We start from the raw sequence: 22,518 nt of genomic DNA, 5'->3' as shown, positions 1-22,518 counted from the left end.
GTGAACTGTGACAGTGCTGTTAAGGAAACAGGCTCCGTCTCCTTGCCGTGAACAGACACACTGTCACGGATGTTTTCCTCATGCAGATTCGGCTCTGCTAATTATTCTTCTTTAAGAAGTGATGGCGTGTCAGGACCTGAAACCTGGGGCCACTGCCTTTATTAGGCAAGAGTGAATTTGCACATGCCTGTGCATAAAAAATAATTGCTTAATGTAATTGAATGTTGGGTTTTCGTATGCCCTTTTCCCAATGAGGCAGCATCTAGAAAGATCAAAAAGTGATTTATTCCAATACAGGATGTGCAAAGGGGACTGAGTGTGTGCCACGTGCATCTTCATTATAAATGTTAGTCTGAGACCCAATTAAAACCTGTTATTCTCCCTTATTAAAATCACTTTTAAAAAACTTCAGGCAGCAGGGTTTTATGATATCACAGAGCAAGCAGCAAAATTGGTTGTGCCCGTGAGCTTCATTCATTTCCCACGTGTTTATTTCCCATCAGAGTCAGGATCTGAGGCTTGTGACACTAACCTAGGGGGCTGCTGGGTCTGAGGGGATGAGAGGCCTGGACCCTGAGGAGAGTTAGTGATCCTCCACACACACACACACACACACATACACACACACACACACACACACACCACACACACAGGAAGCTACCTCTGCCCCAGGGCTCTGTGTCACCTCACTTCAGAGCCCATCCTGGTGGAACCCTAAGTGAGCCAGGGAACACGGCCCTCTTCTCTGATGCAGGCTCTTTCCCCTGAGGGCAGGGGCTCTTAGCTTGGGATCCATGTGGCTTTGGCGTTTGATGGGGGGTGGCGGGCGGGGTGGGGGGGGGGATTCTGTGATTCCCATCAAGTGATTCACGCACTCCCCTAGGAAGAGGGTCTTTTGCCAGATTTTTTGTGTTCATGATCTAAGAAAGGTTAAGAAACAGATCTATTCTACCTTTGCTCTGATCTTTTGAGACCAGATTGTTGGAAGGAATTTGATCCTGGGAATCAGATGGATTTGGGTTTGAATTGTCTCCAGTGGATTTTAGCTGTGTGGCCTTGGCAGGCTGTGAAACCTCTCTGGACCCCCATTTTCTCAAATGTAAAACAAGGGTAAGAATGCTAATTTAAGGTTGAAGTGACAGGTAGACTAAATAGGGAAATAATAAGTACTTTCTTTTTTTCTCTTTCATCCTGTGAACAAAATGAAACCAGTGTCTGTCCTGTCTTTTCCTTGCTGGATCTTCCTAAGCACCCATTGTGGGACCCTGAACACAGTAGGTCCTCAAATGTTGGCTGAATGGATGGTTGGATGGATGCATGGGATGCCTTGTCTGGGGCCCAGATGAAACCTCTCAGTCTGCTTCCTCAAAGCACTTATTTTGTGAGAAGTTCTTGGTGCTGCAGCTGGCTTTGCTAAGGGCTGACCACCTCCCAGGACGGTTAGCCTGGGTCCTGTGCACAGTCTTTCTGGATATTGTGACAAGATTAGGTCTGCTTATCCTGTGCTGAAAATTATGGGCTGTGCTGGGCCTTTGTCGGCATCAGGGCTGGGCAAACTCAGCCTGTGGGCCAAATCTGGCCTGTTGCCTGTTTGTGTAAATAAAGTTTTATTGGAACATAGCCATGCTTGTTGATTTACATATTGTCTGACTGCTTTTGTGCTACGGCAGAGTTTAGTAGTTAGGACAAAGACCATATGGATTGCAAAGCCTAAAATATTTATCATCTGCCTCTTTTTTTTTTTTTAAAGATTGGCACCTGAGCTAACAACTGTTGCCAATCTTTTTTTTTTCCTGCTTTATCTCTCCAAATCCCCCCAGCACATAGTTGTATATCTTAGTTGCAGGTCCTTCTAGTTATGGCATGTGGGATGCCGCCTCAACGTGGCCTGACGAGCGGTGCCACGTCCGCACCCAGGATCTGAACCAGCGAAACCCTGGGCCGCCACAGCGGAGCGCACGAACTTAACCACTTGGTCACGGGGCCAGCCCTATCCTCTGCCTCTTATGGAAAAAATTTGCCTACTCCTGATATGTATTATCTGCACTCCTTACTGTAACCCCGTATGATTGGCCTCAAGATGCCCTTTGTGTGGCTTGGGAAGCTAAGACTCGACAGAGCTCAGTGTCTCGGTGGTGATTGCACAGCTTACAGATGGTTGGGGTTTGAGTCCAGGTCTATGGGATTCCACAGCCCATGTTCTCTCCACTGGATGCTGACACCTTTCAGCTTGAGCAAAACCTGGCTGAACCGATGACGTCTTCCAGTCCTGTCTGGTGGCCATCACCAGCACAGGGAGCAGTTCAGTGATATCCCCTGGAATTGTGGCACACCCTGGCGGTCCTGGCATTTGTCCATAGCCTGGCTCAGTCTGTAGGATAAGTCATGTGAATGTGTAAGTCAGGGAGTGAGTGGAATGAGGATTTCGAGGGCTGGCTGCAGATGGCAGTAATGTGGTATGCAGCTGTTTATGCAGACATCATGCTGCCTCCCAGGGCTCAGCAGGGTTGGCATTTCCAGGGCGTCCTTGTTGCTGCTGAACATGCCATCCACTCTGCGTGGTTCCCCTGGGGAGTCATGGGTAATACTTGTGTGTTTTCAGCATGCTAGCCACTCCGCAGAGACTTCTCCTGCTCCAGGCTGCAGGACCATGAGAGTTGCAGACCTCCACATGTGCTCACTGGTACTGCGCCCTCATTGGCAGATCTGGCTCCAAAGTCTAGATGCAGATCTTTCCCAGCAAATTAGTCCCGATGCAACTTTGATGTTTCAAGGGTTTACAGGTGAAGTTCTGTGATTCTTCTGTTAATACTCCCTCTGCCCATTATTCCCACTTCTCATTGGACTTCCACCCTTCCAGTTAATGTTCCCATGCTTATGAACTGCTTATGATTAAGCGAAAGAAACAAAATTGGAAAAACCAGCTATTTCTGCTTTATTTAATTGACTGCATAGCAGTGTTTGCCTTGTTACTGTGACAAGCTGACAATGATACAGCAACAAAATTGTAGCCACCCAATTGGAAGTAACACCCTTGGGTAATTTATCCATCTGTCAAAGGATGGATCTAATGAAAATGGCTGTAGTGTAATCGCTTGTCATATCGAAGTGGATATTGTAACTTTGGGTAGTGAGAGGAGACATGGGAAGGATTAGGAAGGCAAGTGTCCTTTCTGATAGAGTGCGTTCTTGTTCTGTCTCTGTGGCTGGCAGCAGGGAGTGTCTTTGACTCTCCCGTTGTGCCGTGGAACTGCGGGTGGAGAATTCCATGGAGGAGCAGCAGAGCTGCAGGTGGGCAGCAAGGAGCCAGCCCTGTGATTAACTTTCTGTCTTCTTGTCGACGGCAGCAACCCTTCTTTCTCATAAGACGGAATCCTGTAGTCTTACCCTGTGGCTTTCACACTCTCTAAAGTCAATGACTCTTTCAGTTCATGCTGAAAATATAAAACAGGTAAAAATGAGGCTGCTCTGGGTTCAGTGGGGGTGGAGTAACCTGCAGAAATTAAGCAGCATTTCGTTTGTTGTGCCAGTGGGGTTCCATAGGGAAGTCATGGTTGGATTAAACTTGTGGGTCTCTTGTTTAATTATTTAGAGGAAAAGCTTCTAACAGAAAGAGGTGTTTTCCTTTGTAGCCCTTTTGGTTTCTCCCTAACATGTTTTAGCGCTCAGTAACTCTCTGGATTTTTTTGTCTCTCCCATGACAGCAGGTCCTTCTCATTGGTCAAAGCTACTGAAGGTTCATTTGTATTTCTGTTTTGGAAGTGTGTTTATTAAGTACCCATCACAAAGTCCAGATATACCTCTTACTGGAGACTAAAGACCAAGTTTAAAAATTATAAGTGATTATTGAACACTTTGAGTTGCAGAGAAATTGACAAGTCGATAGCATTTCAGCTAACGACTGAAAGCTGACTGATGAGGCTGCGTCATATTGGGATAGAGGTACGAGCAAGGTGTCAAGACCTAGATACGTGGTACTTCCTAGAGTCCTTCACCCCACGTGCACGGGGCACAGGCAATTCTGTTAATTTGGGAAGGAGCGAGACATACTCATGGTCTGGGGGTCCCCCTGTGTGATAATTAGTGCAGTTATTTGAGAGACCTTGTGTGCCCTCCCTGTAGCCATACTGAGAAGACCAGCTACTGACATGCCCTCATTTCTGCCCAGCTTTTTTGCTGTGTTTTTTTGAGTCAATGTGCATTTTCATGACTGGTTATAGCCTTTGTGTGTGTGTTTGGCAGAATTGGGGGGTGGGTGCACGTAAGCTTGTGTCACTTGAGAGCCAGCTCTGCTGAGCTCCCGCCATCCCCTTATTTCTGTGTTTCCAGGGAGAAGTGCCTGCTGCCTTTCCAGCTGGCTTTGGAATCCAGGAATGCAAAGCTGGCCCAGCACGCCTTGGCAGGGATACAGGTACGGCTGTCACTGAGTGCGCGGGAGGCAGAAATCGACAGGCCACAGGCACGGGGTCTGCTGGACAAGGGATGATTCACATCCTGAGTGGGAAGGTGCAAGATTTCATCACACTATCAGAATGACGTACGATTTAAAACTTATGAATTGTTTATTTATGGAATTTTCTATTTAATATATTCAGAACATGGTTGACTGCAGGTAACTGAAACCGTGGGTAAGGGGGAACTGCTGTAACTTTTAAGAGTTAATATATATGAAAGAGTGAGAAAATTCCACCTCTTTTTCCTCCAGTGGATTGGAATTAGATAATATATGTATTAATATGCAATAGCATTAGAAATTTTTTAACACTGTCAATATTATTAAAAACTCTTTGCCTTTCTCCACAGTAATTGGGCCAAACATAAAAATGCATGGAAGTTGATTTTGAGCTGCCACTGTGTTCCTTTTTCTCTAGTATTGTATATATTTTCCATTAGTTACTTTTTTTTAACCTCAAACACTCTAAGTTACAGTACCCTGTTTCCCAGAGCCCACTCAATCATGGTGACTTCAGTGACTGGCGGGCAGGGCATCTCCTTTTACCATCCCTCGTTGCCCCCCACTAGTTTTAGGTGCTTTTTGAAGGCTTCCCAATCTTTATCACTTTAAGTAAATCAGGTTTGTATATAAATTTTAAGTCTGGGCTGCCCTGCAAGCACTATGTGATAGTGAAAAATTGCTTTGGGGAGAATATAGACAAAATTTCAGGGAGTCCTAAGAAGGGTTTGAAATACTTGTTTTCCGCATCTGCAGTGGCCTTGAGCTAAAGGATGGATGAATCAGAATTCCAAAAGTTCTTCACATCTGCAACTCTATACTGAATTGGACAAGGACAAATTTACCAGGTCTCAAAACCAGCTGCCCCAGGACAGATGCAGGAGGACAACTTAAGTGCGGCCCTTGCGAATGAGAGTTAGGGGTTTCAGGGCGAGTCAGCACAGAAGGTGCTGTGACTTACAACTAAGCCCATTTGGTCTGAGAATGTGGTTAAAGTTATGCACAACTATTTTTTTGTTTTTAGGTAATAAACACATTTAGTTTTCTTACAAAACTAGAATTCTAGAGGTGGGCACTTCCAGGCTTACAGCAGCTCAGTGGTGCCACCAAAGACCCCATTTCTTTCCCCCCCGCCATCTTTTTACTTTTTGTTATTTGTAAAGACTTTATTATTTTAGAGAAGTTTTAGGTTTACAATAAAATTGAGAGGAAGGTGCAGAGATTGTCCCATATGTCCCCACCCAACACACACAGAGCCTCCCCATCACCAAACATCACTCACCAGAATGGTACTTTTGTCGTTTTTTGTTTTTTTTGTTTTTCACCAAGGATGAGCCTACACTGACCCATTATAATTGTCCACAGTCCACAGTTATCTCAGGTATCCTCCTGGCTGCCTTACTCTTTACTGTCAGACCACCTTGAAGTGTTACACTGCCCTGGAGGCCACATGTTCAGCAGGAGAACGTCTGGAACCACATCATGCCAAGAGCGCTTGAAGGCACCCGAGAAGGTTTAGTCTGGAGAAGGAAGGGCTAAGGGGGACTTCATAGCTGACTTCAGATATTTTAGAAGCTTAATCCCTGTGGCTCCAGGGAAGGATGAGGGAGCCAAAGTTGTAGGCAGATGGGTTTTGGTACCATCTAACAAGGGGTTTTATGAAGAGGAGTTGTCCTGAAATAGAAAAAGGCTGTCCTGGGAGGTGTAATGACACCTGGCAAACCTCATGAAAGTGAGTGTCTTCTTATTTAGGTTTTTGTGGGATTCATTATTTGATGAGAATACCGTAAGATTTGTGGATTCATGAATAATTCTGGGTAAATGACAGCTCACAGTAGGAAAGAGATAAATATCTGAGAAATGCACTTATCCACAAGACCTCCTCATTTCCTGTGACAAAGCTGCCTTAAGGAAGGCTCTGTGTGATGTGACTGTTGAGGGGCCAGATCCCCCTGGCCACATCATCCTCTGTCCCCACCAACCACATAACCTCTATGGCCACCCCATTAGAATCTCGGTTGATAAAATTTAGCATGGATTGTCTAATAGCAGGAAAAAGTCTTTGCCAAAAACCATTTACCAAAAGTTTGATGCGTTTTTCTTTTCAATGGCACAGAGCATGAATTCTTGCCTAATGGCCTCACTAGATGGCTCCTGAGTAAGAGAAATTATCCTTAACACGCATACTAAGGAGCAGCAGAGTAAGGCAGCGAGGAACCTCTCTCTGATCACTGCCCTGTGCCTCCTACAGAAGCTCCTGTCAGAAGAGAGGTTTGTATCCATGGAGACGGACTCTGATGAGAAGCAGCTGCTCAATCAGATCCTGAATGCTGTGAAAGTGACGCCTTCCCTCAACGAAGACCTGCAGGTGGAGGTCATGAAGGTTTGTGTGACATGGCTACAGTTTGCATCATTGGGACAGGAGCAGACTCTTACCCCAGCCCTCACTATTATCTCGAAAATGCCTCTGCATTGTGATCATGCTAGCTCACCCGTGATTTGGAATACATGGTTATTATCCTGGCTTTTGGTCCCCCAGAATTACCTTGATTGTTGAACAGAAATGACAAGTAAGTAAAAAGCTATAATATCAATACATCCATAATATTTTGAGCCTGATCCTGCATATGAAATGTTGCTAGGAAATGCATTTATCACTTTTTGAATGTATGTGAGTAGTTCTAACTTGGGGTAGATCTGATCATTCTGGGTCTTCTGCCTGCCTGTGTATGTCAAAACAAAGCAAAGACCTAATGATGTTTTGACATATACTAAGGTTTTACAATAGTCCGTTTAAGGAAAGGAAGACCATCCTTGGGAGCCATATCAGAATCACATCTTTTTTTTTCCATCCACAAATTATGTGAACCTTATCTCCCACATTCCAATTACCATCTCCCTTTTGGGGATGGCATCTCTCCCTCCCCTTTTCCTTTCCCTCCCTTGAGAAGCACCATGATCAGAAGCCCCTTGTGCTGACTCTGGAGTGTGTTGTATCCTGTGAGTGAACAGAAAAGGATGGAAATCTTTGCCCCAAACCAGCGTCTTGGTCAGAGTAACACAGCTGGAACCAATGAGCTGGCTTTTAATAATGCCGTCTGTCCATTTCTTCCCTAGAGGAGCGTGTGTAGAGAAACGTTTAAGGATAGTTGGTGACAGATAATGGTTGCTTTCTTCCTGGAAATACCATGAAGGATTTTTGTCTTGGATAAGAGACTTCACTTCTCTAGGTTTCAATTTCTTCATCCATAAGAGGAAAGATCGACTTCAGTCATGACGCTTTCTTAAAGCCCTGGGCCTCACCCGAGCCCTGTTGGTGGGTAATTTAGTGTCATGATTAAGAGCTCAGACTCTGAAGCCAGCCTGTCTGGGATGGGATCCTTATTCTCTTCCTCGTTGGATGTCCTTGGATGATTCCTTAGCCACTCCGTGCCTTGGTGTCCTCATCTCTGTAGCACCTACCCAATAGGATTGTTGTGAGGACCAGATAAGGTGATATTTGTAAAGAACTTGGCACAGCATCTGGCACAGAGCTAGTGCTGTAGAAGTATTCATATTACTCCTCCTCCTGCCAGCGCCTCCTGCTGCTGCTGAGCCCTCGAATTGATAACTGAGCAGTAGGCTTGCTCTGCTCCCCACCATCGGAGCCAGTCAATCAGGAGCTAGGGATGGAGATGGGAAGTTTATTCAGATCAAGCAGCACAATCTGGAAGATGGCCGACTAATGTCTCAAAAACCCATCTTCAAGGATTACGGAATCTTGAGGCAGTTCTATAGGAAAATGGGCAGTAAGGAGGGGGTTTCCTTCAGGCATGATGGACTCCAGGGTCTTTTATTGTACCCTTCTTCTGCCAGCTGTGATGGATACCTTGTGGGTATGTTTGCCGCCTGTGGTCAGCCTGTTCCTGGAGAGAAACTCATAGAACAAAGTTTTAATTTATCAAGCTATTGGGGAGCACATGTGTAAGCTGAGGCCGTAAATCAGGAGAGCATGTGAATTTCTTAGAGTACCTGCAGAGCAGCGAGTACTCACACAGAGGAGGGGCTGGGGCCATTTAGTGTAGCAAGACGGCCCCATTCTTGCTCACTTACTGTCTCAGTGGGTGGGTCTAGGAATATTCTTATATACAGTGAACATCAAGAATCCCTGAGTTAGCTGCTCTTTAAGATCTCATTCGTCTTTAACGCTCCTTGATTCTGGAATGTACAGTTTGCCTTATCCTTTGACATAGATTTGGCCGCTGTGCATTCGTAGGAACCAAAGAGTAGCCCTCTCTAGGCTTGTTTCACTTCCCCCCACCTCTGTGCCTCCATTGAGGGAGAGCCAAGGCCACCCACCATATTCATCACTTCTGTGGCTTCCAAGTCTAGTCAGTGAGTCCTTCTTCTCCTAGTCGCTCTCCAAGAATGGGAGAGGGAGCTTTGGTGTCATACTAAGAGACACAACTCACAGATTTCATATTATTGTGGAAATTCTCCCAGGAGTACAGCTTTTTGTGGAATATAGAAATTTGTATTAAAAATTAAAATGAGAAAATACCTGTTGTTCTGGAAGCTATGGAGAGCCAGATGTTTAATGGTTATGTCAACAGTAACACCTGTTTTGACGATGTGCTTGCTTCTGATTCTACCTGGCGGTGCCTTTTGCTCACCTGCTGACGACAGGAGTTGACACATGTTTCCCCCGCTGGAAACCTGGAAGCCTGTCATAATGATGTCCTGTTGACACCACAGTGGACTGTGGTCCTTGTAGTTAATGTCTGGGAAGAAATCAGACATTGTCAGAAAAGGAAAAACAGTCTGGGCTGCCATTCTTACCATTAGATTTACAAAATCCTTAAAAGATAAGGGCTTTTGCTACATTGCTATCATATTTAAGTGTTGGAATAGGGAAAAAATACTTCAATTCACAACAAACCTAGCCTTAAGCTAGTTTTTTAATAGTATAATTTTATTTAGACAGACTTTTTAGCTAGAAAATTAGTGATGAGATAACTGTACTTTAGTGTGATGTTAGCATCAAATGAGACTTCAGAGACAGTGGTCTGACTGTGATGGCTCACAAGTGAGGGTTCCATGGTCATTTCCTATTTCTGAGATTTAAATTCTTTGGGTATAAAGGTTTATACAAATTATGGCATTTTTGGTTTAGAAATAGTAAGTTTTACACCCTTTCTCTATGAGTGAAGAATTTCTATACCAACTTCAGTCATCTTCAGAAGCCTGTTCCCTTTTATCTGGTAATTCTGTAATACTTGGAATGACCCAGGCAAAAATTCTTAGATAACTCTTTGTTTTGCTAATATCATTACCACATTAAAATGCTTTTACCGCTTGTTCTCCCAAAAATTATATTAAAAAAAGAGAGAGAGAATTGGATAAGTCCTTAGAGAAAAGACCCGATTCCATTACATGTGAAGGTTTATTAGTTTATTCTTGGTGCTTCTGCATAACTCATTCTGATAGCAAATTATCTAAACTAGATATTTCCTGTAAAAATCCTCCAGTCATTTTATATAAATATTTTGTAGGTACAGAAAATCTTTTAAAAATGAGATGTGGTAGGCATTTTCAAATGTTAGTCTGAGTTTACTATTCAGAAGAGAGAAAGCCACACCATGCAGTTTTTATTTATGTCTGTCCAACCACAGCATAGTACATTTTTATATCACATCCTAGGTGCTGTTTTTTAAAAAGCTCTATCGTGCATCTTACTTACATATGCCATCTGTGAGGGTTTGTAAACATGAGAAATTGAACCGTGTCATTCACACTCTTAAGATGTCTAGCAATTGTATTAAAATCGTGGAGAGAAAACAATATGGTTTCCTTTTTTAGAGATTTCCTTGAGATTAAACAAACTAACTAATAATGAAACCCAAGATTCTAATGGTAGTGTTCTCATTTAGGAAGAAGCCCCTAGACTTTCAATTGGAGGGTAAAAAAAAATCAGTGATGCTCACTTCTAACAGATTGAAGAGGAATGTGGTTGGATCACTTAGTTTAGAAACTGCTTTACATCTGTTTTACTACCTAACAGGAAGGGAGAAAAGGCAGCCTTGATTTACTGAAATGGCCATGGAATCCAAATAAAAATTTTATAGCTTGAGCAAATAAAGTATGTAGAGAATCAGAAAGAAATAAAGTGTCAGAATGTAGAGAAAGAAAGTTTCTCTGAAGATCCATTTCCTTTGAAATGGATTGCAGATGGCAGGGAGCTAAATATTTAGGTCAGATACTTATCCGCCTGGTAACATTGTCCCAGGCTGTGAGCCACGCAGACTTGACAGGAGCCAGTGCATAACTAGTGACATCTGTGACTAGAGCCATTAGGACTTTCCCCTCTTTCTGATGGATATCCTTTAGTGACGTTATGAACCAGTAGAGCTGGCTGAGGCTCCCTAGTGAAGGGACATACTGGCTTTCTGCCTCTGTGAGAGTCAGAGATGAGAGCCTTCTGTCTGGGGAGGGCAGGTGGCCTTGATGGGGAAGGATATGATACCAGGTACTGAGAAGGCATCTGATGAGTGTTCTGTTGTCTGATGCCTTATTTTATGTGCATCTTTAGATAGTAGAAATGAGTGTTGGTGGAGTGCTTTACAATTTCAAGGGAGAAATGACAGAGGCTAATTATTTAACTTGGATTATGCATCACATACCCTGGTGGTACTTTCCTGTCATCCTCACATCACACCCCCCATGAAGTGGCGGGGCCAGTGTTTGGACTGTGGTTCAGCCTGGGGCAGTCGGTCCTGACAGACACGTAAGTCTGTAGGTAGCCATTACTGTTCTTTCTCATAGAGGGCTAAACAGAAGAGTCGAGTCGCAGGCTAGGAAGGGCAGCACCAGGAGGGCTCAGAGTGCATGTGTCTGTCCCCCATGACCGCATATACCCCCTCTGGTCCATGAGCCAGATTCACCTGTGAAGAAAGGGTTCAAGCCTCTTCTCCACCAGATTACTAATGGCTCTGGGTGGGTGGGTGGGAGTTGTGTGTGTGTGTGAGTGATGGGTTGCAGGAAGGGAAAGAGAATGTCATTTCCTGTTGAAGTATTTTTATGTTTTATAACAAAAGCCAAGCAAACATCATCAGAAAGTACAGAGCTGAGTGACTCAGGGAAGAAGAGCTTCGCTCTGTGGCTGGTGGACCAAAGCTTCAGGGAGCCCCTTAGAATGCTGGTCTTATGATGAGAAGGAGAGAGTGCTTTTGAGTTGTGTGCCAGCACTGCAGTCAGTGCCATGGTCCAGGAGGAAGAACCAGCCAAGTGGCGGGACCGTTTTTAAATCCCCTCTCAGAAAGGTTTTAATGCAGTCTCATATTTGGGCCATTTATCCAGATGGATGGTTTTGATGTTCGTAACTCTGCGTTTGTTCTTCTGCAGTGCCTTCTGAAAGGAATGATCATTAGTGAAGTTCAAGGGGAAACAGATAAAGAGTCTTGCCTTCTCAGAACAAGATGAAACCCCTTCTTAGCCTAAAGCTACGGAGACACTGTAGATTTGCAGCAATCTCTAACCCTAGGGAAAATCCAGAGTTTGGTGAAAAGTGTTTAATTTCTGAACCTATCACTGTCAGGGATTGATCTAATGTACTGACAAGCATATTATTTCTGCAGTTTATGCAGCAAAGTGTCTAAAATATGTGGTTCTGCTGCGTAAATGTTTCTCAAGCAGCCATCCCTCTTCCTGCTGCAGAGATCCGTTGAAGACAGTCTTTTTCTGCTTATACACACGTGGATAAAGTTTTTACTAGACTTTTCTGCCGTGCTTCTGCTTTGGTATGACTGTATTAGACAGACACTAAAAGTACATGAAAAAGTAAGAAGCAGATGTTGCAAACTTAGAAGTGTGACTTTCCTTTAATAGTTTATGCATTATTTCTTGAGATGAAGAGATTTTCATATTGTCTGTTAGTTTCTTTTTTTAAAGCACCACCGTTTCCAGGTGCCATGCCATTTGAGTACAACTGAGAACAACCATGCTACATGTTTTAAACCTTTTCCACATTATTTTCATTAAGCAAGTACAGATGTTTTTAGAACATGCTCAGTATTTACTGTGGAAGTTGTAGAGATCCAGTAGAGTGGGGACAGCCTGCAGTTTTTCAGTCATTTATTCATCAAATACTTCGCTGCTTCCTGTGTGCCAGGCACCGAGCTGGTCACAGAAGATCCTTGGTGAAGAAAATGAAATCAGAACCAAACAAAAACGGAATCTTCATCTGTTTGGAGGCTAGTGATGGAGATAGAAATCAATGGAATACAGAAATACACATAAACTGTGGTAAATACATGAGAGAAAAATCTAGGAAGCTAAAAGAATTTTTATAACCAAGCCTGATGGCAGGTGAACAGAGAGGACGGAGAAGGCTCGTCTCAAGAAGCAGTGTCTGAAATGAGTGGGGTTTAGAGCCTAAGAGGCAGGCAGGGGAGGGAGGATTGCCTGTGAGGATTCATTCTAGCTGAAATAAGGCAGACGTTTATTTTTATTTTGTGCAAATGTGGGTCAGTATTGGCTGCACCATGTTATCAGAGACCCTTGTTCTATGGATTTGTTTCTCCACCTTGTGGTCCACAGCAGTGCCCCATCCCCAGCCAACACATCTGCGTTTCAGCCGCTGGCAGGAGGAGGGAAAGGACGCTTCTGCTTCCATCCCATTGGCCAGCTCAGGCATACGGCCAGACTCAGTTGTGAGGAGGGCTGGGAAGTGTAGTCTTTCTTTCAGGCAGCCGTGAGCCCAGAGTCCTGCCCTTGGAAAAGAAGGGCGTTGTGTTGAGAGAGATCTGGCAGTCTGCCACAGTCACTTATCACATGAGAATCACAGTCTGGCTTAGTTTCCCCAGCCAAAGGTAGCTGGCACATCATCCCTTCCACCATCTCCTGCTCTTTTCTTACTGCACTTTTCTCCGAAGGAAGGGATGACAGTGCATTCAGAGAGGTGTGAAGTTACCTTAGGCTGGTGGGCTGCCTGCAGTGGCTTGTTGTGATCTCCCCAGGTCGCCAGTCCTGAACTCTGACGCAGGAGTGACTGGAAAATTTCACTAGTTAGTAAGTGAACACTCGTTATATATTCATATTGTTTTTATCCTTTTGGTGCCTGGCAGAGCACCTGGCACATGGCTTACTAATTGCTTGTTAATTTAGTTGTTGACTAATGGAGAGGAGAAGGCGACATGTGTGGTGGTTTTCACTGGCCCCCCAGGATACACAGCAGACAGAAGAAACTGAAGTTGTGGTTATAGATAAGAGTCTGTGTGAGTTCAAAATGAGAAAGATGAACACGGATTCGCACTTTAGAATTGACCTACCCTCATACGCCATCGGGTCCTTCTCTGTAGGTAAATTCAAGTTGGAGTGGTTCAGGTACTTGGCTGGGCTCACATAGTTGTTGGTAGCAGAATTGGTTTTTCAACCTTTTGTATTTTCTGGAAGGACTTTGTAGCAAGGCTAGGAGTCAGTCTGCTTTTTGGGTGTGTGGTTTTGGACAGGTGGAGAAGAAAACTTTCCATACTTATGTTTGAGTTAACCACAAAGTCAACAGGAGTAATATGGCTTCTGAAAAATCGGGAAACATAATGAGAGATGAGAAGTCTCTCAGAGTGGATAGGGATTCATTGAGGACCCTGTGAGCGGCCAGGTGTGTCTGCGAGGTCCAGTGGCTGGATGCAGCTGTCCTGTAAAATGGTCACTGGACTCTCTTGTTTGGGCCTTGCAAGCCTGGTGACCTTGGGAAGGTTACTTAATGTATCTGTGCCTCAGTCTTCTGATCTGTAAAATGTGAATAATAGTGACACATAGCTCCCAGGGTTGTAGTGAGTTAATATAAAAGAAGTGCTGAGAATGATGCATGATGCAAGGTCAGTGTTAGCTTTCATTTTTGTTAGTTATTAGAAAAAAAAATGTGTAGTATAACAGTAAAATGAACACTTCTGAGCTCACTTAAATTATGAACCAGAACATTAGAAATACCACTGTTTTGCGAGTTTCTTCTTATCCCTGTTCCTTCTCTGGAGCCCATCTATTCATCCTATATCAGGGTAATTTTCTTCTATAGTTATGGAAAAGGAGAGTGTGTGTTTCCACATGGATATTTCTGATTCCTGAAAAAGAACCTCATCAGATTTACTACTGTTGAATTGCAGCTCTCTTGCTTGAAAGAGGAGTTTTGTAAATTATTATGTACCCATTACCCACCTAGATATATTTAGGGTCCTAACCATTAGCCGTGATTCCAGACTACAGAAAACACCCCACTATTGGTGCCAGTGAATGTCTGTCTGTTCCATCCTTCTGGGCAGAGTTCATGTGACTTGGGTATTCTAGAAGAGCTTCATAATTATTAAATGTTTAATGTACTGAATCACATTGGCCTTAGCCCTTTATAAACCCTGTCCTGAGGGACTGGATTGGTCATGTCTATGGGCATTGACTGTAAATTATCAAAAGTCTCGTGCATATGTGGGCAGACTGTCTGAGATGAGGCGCCCATTCTGGGGAGACTCTGAGAGGGAAAGAGAAAAGGGGAGTAAGGGTGTTCTGGAACATTCTGATGAAATGTACTTAAAAAATCCAGCTGTGAGATTAGGTCAAAATAAATTAGTTACAGACTAAACGAGAAAAGATAATTTATTGAACTTTTAAATTTGTTTTCTTTTAGACTTTATTGTTTATGAATATATTTTTATTACCAACAATATATCAAACTTTGTAGGATTAAAAGCAAAACATTCAAAGACAGGGTTTATAATATAATAGAAAAGAGATACAGTTGTACACAATTACCATAATTCAAGATAGTTGTGTGTGTTGTATTGGAAGAAAAGTTGGGTGGGAAAAGTCAGAAGGAGAAACCACATTGAGCTGGGCAGATCAGCACCTCAAGGCGGGGTACTATTTGAATGGGCCCTTGAAAGGTGTTTGGAGTTCAGATCATTATATGGGGAGGGAGGGCCTTCCTGGTGGAGAAGAAAAGTCCTGCAGGCGAAAGGCACAGGTGTAAGCTGGGCTTAGCGAGGGTGGTGGACACGGAGCCTGGAGGGGAGCTGAGGCAGGTGCTGAGGGGCCAGGTCAGAGTAAGCATTTGGGAGTGGGTGGAGATCAGGGCCTTCGGAGGAAGCATGAGAGTGGTTGCTGGATGCTGAAGGGTGGGGCGGGGGCAGGGTTTTGCAGGGTGCTCTGGGAATCCAGAGAACAAGTCGGAGGCACTGGTGAAATGACTTATTTTGAGAGCCCAAGCAACAGGTCCCCAGGACTTGAGCCAGGGTGGTGGCAGTAGGAGGGTCCCCCGCAGCTGAGTGCGCTGAGCTGATGTGCAGATGGAATTGGGAGCAGCTGGGGACTGGCAGTGGTGGAGGCAGTGGGCAGGTGAGAAGGGAAAATCCAGGATGCTTACGGGACCTGGAGCCAGAGTTTCTGGCTGAATGATGGGTTTGAGGGGGTTAACTTAGGGGAGAGCTAGTGAGTTCATATTGTCAGATATCAAAGAATTATAATATTTTAAAAGAATAATTTAAAGAAATACAAGTAGTTTAACATTACAGGTTTTCCAAAATAGAAAAAGCTCATTGTCAGCCCCATCACCACGACTGATTTTTGTATATTCATTTCTAATCATATCTATTTATGTGTTCACAGTTCTAGTCATTGTGTATATAGGATTTTATTTTTTTCTTTTCATTTAACTTTAGATTATAAGCATTTCCCACATGACTGTGTTTATTCCTTTAAGGATAATTATAATGGTTGCATAATTAAGAATTTTAGAACAGGAAGAAATGTTAGCTGTTTACTGTCTTGGAGACTGAGTGTAGTTGACATGATTTTCATGAAATTGCGTATGTTCATTTGTGTTGTTTATAAGCTGAAACTTGGGAGAAATATTGGCTCTAGAAATAGATTTGTGAGGCCTCTGGTTTGAGGGCAGAGTTAAGAGAGTTTGCCAAGGGAGAGAGTTTAGAGGGAGGAGAAAATAAGAACAGTTCATTTATTTGTTTGAGTGAATTAGCTCAGTTCACTATAATTTAATATTTACATGTTTTTTCTATGGATATCACTGGTACAGTATTTCCTAGAATTCAATGCCAAGGGCACATCTGAGGAATGTCAGTGAATTGTTGCTGGTGACAACAGATGAACCTGAAAAGAACCTGAGATGTGACTGTAAACCGATAAGTCATTTGAATTGTTTTCCAAACTGGGGGCTTAGAGTTTTAGAAAAATCTTCTATTGACTGAAAAAATCTCCCAGAATAGCTATTTGCCAGAATTTGGGCAGGGTGAACCAGAAAGTGGTTTCTCTGATTACCTCTCACTTCAGCCTAAGGTAAATCAGTTTAAGTCATGAGTGGTAGCAGTTTCATGGACTAAAATAATTTGATTCATTTCCTTAGATCTGGATAAAGGTTGGATTGTAGCTCAGCTGCCTGTGCTATCTTCAGCCGCCATCTCAGTGGCTGGCCCCAGACCCCCTGGAAGGCCTGCATTCCAGCCCCGAGGCTTTGGGAAGCAGCCATCCCACAGGCGTGAGGGGAGAATGACCTAGCAGGGTGGTTCTTGACAGGGTGCCATTTGTCCCCCAGGGAACATTTGGCACTGTCTAGGGATATTTTTGGTTGCCATAACTTGGGGAGGGAGTGCCACTGCCATCTAGAGGGTAGAGGCCAAGGATGCTGCTAAACATCTACAGTGCACGGGACAGGCCCCCACAAAAAGAATTATTTGGCCCAAAATGTCAGTAGTGCTGAGGTTGAGAAACTTTCATCAAAATGAGAAAAAAATGCTTATCTTTGGCACCTACATCTTTCCGTCGCTTTTCCTGACGTGACTGCGCTTTTCAGATTCTCGTCACTGTGCCCAAGTCTGGCATTAAGTCAGCTTCACTTTCTCCTTTCCATCTAGTCTTTTTTATCCAGGGTTTCTATACACATTTTAAATTGAGGGGTTGCCCCTTGCACATGGTGGCTGTTCAGTTATTGTGTTTTGATGTTGGGGTTTTTATTAGCCCTGTAACAATGGCTCCCTTTCCTTGGAAGGCTTTGTGCCTATCTTCCTGTTCTCTTAGCTCATCTGTGGAGGCCATGCCAGCAGGCGCGATTGCAAGACCCTGCCTTCTCACTCAGGTTCCTGCTGTTCAGTGATAATATAGTCAATATGCTTTGAAGACCCTGTGAGGGATGTATTTTTAATGGAATTGCCTTCGGGATTTAGTCCTCCTGTTTGCCTTGAGGCCGACGTGCTCAGAATGTGAATCTTTCCCCTCTCATTATGCAGTGGGAGTCAGACATGCTAAATTAATTTTCTGTGGCCCCAGGTTTCCTACACCCAGTCTCTGTTTTAATCCAGTGAATTAATGCTTGCTAGGCATTGGGCACGTGAACGTTAATCTGTTTATCCTTTTTGGTAAGTCATTTCTGTCTGCTCCGTCATCCTCACTAGACCCTGTGCTCTTTATGTATCTCATGAGTCGTGGGGACCGTGGGCACTGTCAGCCCTGTCATTGAAACCTGCTGTGCTTCCAGCACGTAAACTGTGCATGAGCTTAAAGAGCCAGCTTTGTTAATGTGCTCCACTGTCGTTATTGTTTTTAGTTTTTGCGTGTAGCTCAGTGAGTCTTCAGATGTTAATGGCCAGACATTAGATGTGGAGAGCTTTGTCTCAAAGATCTTTTGAACAGCATCAGCATTGGCTGGGTGCAGGGAGCCTCAGCTCCTTCAGACTGGCGCTGGGAGGCCTCGCTCTGCATTTGCTGGCTTCCCTGAGGCACAGGGAGTTGAGCCTCCTCAGTTGCCCTGAGCCTCCTCTGTTGCCCTGAGCAATCAAATATTGCCACCTTGACACCCTCCACAAAGATGCCACCACAGGCGCTGCTCCCACCTCCTCCAGCCACTGCTACCAAAATGCAGCTCCAGCTCACAGAAAACCAAGCTGGTTTTGAAAACGTCTTTCCAAACCTACTCTTGCACACCTCATATGAATGCACAGAACGATGGAAGGCAGAAAGTCAATCGTCAGTCTTATAAGTAACATTAATTAACCAGTTCAGACAAATCTTTGTCATCATTATTTTCATATTGTAAAGTATTGCCAATTGTCAGTTGTTATTATAAATACTCAAAAAACCAAGAGCCCAGATGGACAAACTCACTTCCCCATCTCCACAGACTACCACCTCCACCAGCCCTTCTCTGATACCCACCCACCAGCCTGCCATGAAACATGGTGTAAAAACAATGACTCAAGAAAGGGAGGCTGTGCGAGGTAACAAAAATCACAGTAAGAAAGTGTCATCCGAGAAAGCTCGAGGGCCTTTCAGATGGCCCATGGATGTTTAGTCTAATGGGAAGATTGAAACAATGATATGTGATAGGGGCCGTTTTAGAGACGGTGGTCAGAGAAGGCCCCCTCCTCTCTGGGGGGTGACCTTGAGTCGAGAGCTGAGAGAAACCAACCCAAAAAGTGAGCAGCGTGAGGAGCACGCACAGGAGGGCGAGGCCAGGAGGGATTCAGGCAGAGGCGCCCCCAGGACAGACGTGTGGGAAGAGGTGGCCTCTCCCAGGCCAGACCAGGTCCTGGTGGCACTGTCCTCAGCTTTCATCCCTTCTTGTGTACCAAACCCCGGCCCCCAAAGACAGTCATTGAACAAAGGAGAGCCTTTTCCCGTGAGGCTGAGGGCATTTACTCCACAGTCCCTCTGTCGAGCCAGCGTGGCTTTGAGATGATTGGATCTCTTGGCTATCAGGCACTTCAGGGTCAAAAGGCTGAGGAGCAGACCCACAGCTAACTTATCTAACCTCACAGCTAAAATGGATAGAAGTCCCTTTTTTCTTCTCTAATTACATCCACATTTGCCCTCCCCGAGGAGTGGCTGCTCCTGGGATGGGGTCTGGTAGCTCAGAGGGAGCGGCAGCCACCAGGGAGGGCCCTGTGCCATCTGGCCCTGCACTCCTGGGTGTGCTGAGGTTACAGCCTGTGCCAGTGAACATGCGGGGCTCCAGTGCTCTTTCCTGAACTGGGCAGACCCAGGGAAGTATTGCAAAAGGCTGTGCTGACAGGCCAGGTTCTAGGCAGGACTGCCAGTGAGAAGAGTTGCAGCTCAGAAGCCAAATGGATAGGGGAGAACCTGGTCTCTGTCTACAAAATTAGAAGCAATTCTTAAAATGTCCCGGGCTTTTATTGATCTATTTCCTAATAGCTCTCCAAGTAGAAAGTGAAACTTTTAAGGGTCCTTAAAGGTCTTACAAATGTCATCAACTCATTGTCTACATATCTTGGTGAATAAGGGGAACCTGGGACTACTCAGTAATCCCTAGGCAGCGTTCTAGGGGAAATTACAGGAGGGAAGAGGAAAGCAACCGTGGAAGAATTTCTGATCCCATGTGAATTTGGGAAGGGGACAGACACAGGAAAGTCCAGTGAAGCTGGGGTGCAGCGAGAGGTGGAGACGGTATTGCAAGTGACTCAGGAGTTGGAATCAGGTTACATGGGTTCAGATCTCAGCTCCACAGCTTGTTACCTGTGTGTTTAATTGTTCTGAGCTTCAGTTTCTTTATAGGTAAAATGAGGACAATAATAACCACACTTAGTAAAAATACCAGTCTAGACAATTCACACAGCCCAGCGCAGAGCCCACGTGTGGTTTTCTTTACTGCTGGGCGGACCTGCTGGAATGTGGAATGCCATTTCTGGCCAGTCTTGCAGTGGTCCTTCCCTTAGGGAGGGGTAGCGACCTCTGCTTTTTAAAGTATTAGTTTCTATTTTATTGGACAACGTGTGGTCACCAATCAGAGAGCAGTGGGTGGGACAGAAAGAAGCGGGTAGAGCCAAGAGCAAAGGAGCCACGAAGACAGGGCTGCATGAATGGCTTGTGAAAGGGAAACCTGCTTCTGAGTTTCTGACCACTCTCTCTTCCTCCCTCCCTCGCCTCCTGGTTGTTAAAGGTTTTACTCTGCATAACCTACACCCCGACCTTTGACCTGAACGGGAGTGCGGTGCTGAAGATCGCAGAGGTGAGTGCCGCTTCCCCCTGACGCCAGCGCTGCTTGTGTGTGTGCCCCTGCTCACGCTGCTTCTCCGTCTGGGATGCGTGTGGGGAGCTGGCCCCCAGCGCTGGGCAAGCCCTCCTGACCATTGCTGCGGGGACTCCCGAGGAGTTGCCCTGTGCAGCGCAGGCTGCGCAGCCGCATCCTCCGCATCCTCCTCGCAATGCTCTGCATGCTTTGGTCGCTCCGAGGCTTTAAGGGGGGAAATAACAGTACTGGTTGTCCTGACTGCCACACAGCCTGTTGCTCCTGCTCTTGCTATCTTAGTCTGTTTTTGCTAAGATTGATTGAACAGCACTTGATTTTAAAAATAGTCTTAGAAACCAAGTATGAGATTTAGAGGGACGAGTATTGATTGACTCCATCCGCTCCTGCACCCTGCTGCATGCACTCGTAACTGTCACTGGAGAGCCTTCTCTTTCTGTCTGCAGCCCGAGTGGCTGTGCCTCCAGCCCTCCTGAGAGCATGTACCCCAGAAGCCTGGCTCTGGGCTGCGGGCATGTGCCTTTGGCGTTTGGAAACATCATCATTCCAAAGCTGTACCTTAATCTGCTTAGAATATTTCTCCTTTCATTTCTTGAAAAGAATATCTTCAAGATTTGTATGTTATGACAGGAGTACATGTTCAGACCTCAAGGAGGCAATGATTTTCTGAATTCTGAAATTATGGTGAAAGAGAAAGCCTGCTAGCACTCATGGGTTTTTGTTTTGGTGGTGACTGCTGTTTAATGGAGGGTGCAGGTAGTTGATGAGCATTCGGGCATGCTTTCTGTTTTCTTCTTTTTCTCATTGTTAACAAAGTAGAATCGACAAACACAAGTTGAATATCTTTAAGGTGTACAACTGGGTGTTTTCGCAGACAGATATGTTGTGAAATAATCACCACAATCAAGCTCATTAACGTATGTGTCCCCTCACGTGGTTAACATTATCATGGGTAGTATTTAGTACCTATATTGGCCAGTATATGTGCTTTATGGCATCATGTGGCATTAAAGAGTGCAAATTAAGAGAAAGTTATTTCTGCACGCGTGGAATGTTTTCATATGTCTAGCAGAAGACAGAGAAGCAGACAGCTGGCCCCTCACTACAACATAGATGACTTCTCAAATGCACATTACGTAGGTGGAGAGAATGTTGTGTTTTAGCACTTTATGTGTTTTACTCTGTGTAAATAAAGACATAGAATAGCTACCAGTATTTTTAAATTGAAGTTTAAGAGATAACCTATGAGTGCTCTTATTATTTGCAGGTTCACCTTTTTTTTTTTTAACCAGGGTAAGAACACTTAACATGAGATCTGTTCTCTTAACATATTTTTAAATGTACAATCCAGGAATGTTAACTGTGGACACAGTGTTGTACGGCAGATCTCTAGGACTTGTTCCTCTTGCATAACTGAAACTTCATACCTGTTGAATAGTGACTCCCTATTCCCTACCCCCAGCCCCTGGCAACTAACATTCTACCCTCTGTTTCTATGAGTTTGACTATTTTAGAGACCTCATGCCAGTTCGCTTTTAAAATGACAAATGTAGTTTCTGATCATAGCAAGAAACAGGACTGTGTGTAGGAAGCTTGTTGGCTCTTTGCCATGTGAAGAAAATTCGCATGTCACCATCCAGCTGGTCCCCTGCTGATGGAGCTGGGCTGCAGGGTGACAGGTTGGTGCGGGACCCTTGGGGGGTGGGGGGGTGGCGCTCCCAGGGATTCCCAGGCTACCCTCGAGAGGTGGAGTGGGTTTTCTTTATCATCCTCACAGGAACCAGGCTTTGAATGAGCATCTGGAGGAGTCGAGATGTAGTTCCTGAACAGCAGACACACATGGCCATGGACTGCCAAGTCAGGGGTGTTCACTGGGGTATCTGTAAGCCAGAGTAAAGACTCAGCAGACCTGTCCAGACAGGATGAAGCATCAGAGCACAGCAGTCTCTACCAACACCTATACAGAAAAACAAAGTTGTGTTCTGAGAAAAACCTCAGCCCCAGAGCCGTGTAAATACGAAGGCATTTGAAGAGCCAGCCCCGTGGC

At 44.7% G+C, this 22,518-nt stretch overlaps 1 protein-coding gene across 6 annotated transcripts in view; it reads left to right on the top strand.

Annotated features, from left to right (window-relative positions):
- The window catches only part of ARFGEF3 (ARFGEF family member 3), a 146,332-nt gene that overhangs the window by 28,002 nt on the left and 95,812 nt on the right, over positions 1-22,518 (top strand). For all 6 annotated transcript variants that reach the window (XM_046675961.1, XM_046675959.1, XM_046675958.1 and 3 more), the window contains exons 3-5: positions 4,330-4,411; positions 6,705-6,836; positions 20,385-20,453. In XM_046675961.1, the coding sequence (XP_046531917.1) occupies positions 4,330-4,411; positions 6,705-6,836; positions 20,385-20,453 (283 nt within the window). The remainder of the gene's footprint in view (positions 1-4,329; positions 4,412-6,704; positions 6,837-20,384; positions 20,454-22,518) is intronic.

Source organism: Equus quagga, chromosome 11 (genome assembly GCF_021613505.1).
Source record: "Equus quagga isolate Etosha38 chromosome 11, UCLA_HA_Equagga_1.0, whole genome shotgun sequence".
Taxonomy (NCBI): Eukaryota; Metazoa; Chordata; class Mammalia; order Perissodactyla; family Equidae; genus Equus; species Equus quagga.
This window is presented reverse-complemented; position numbering and strand designations above follow the sequence as displayed.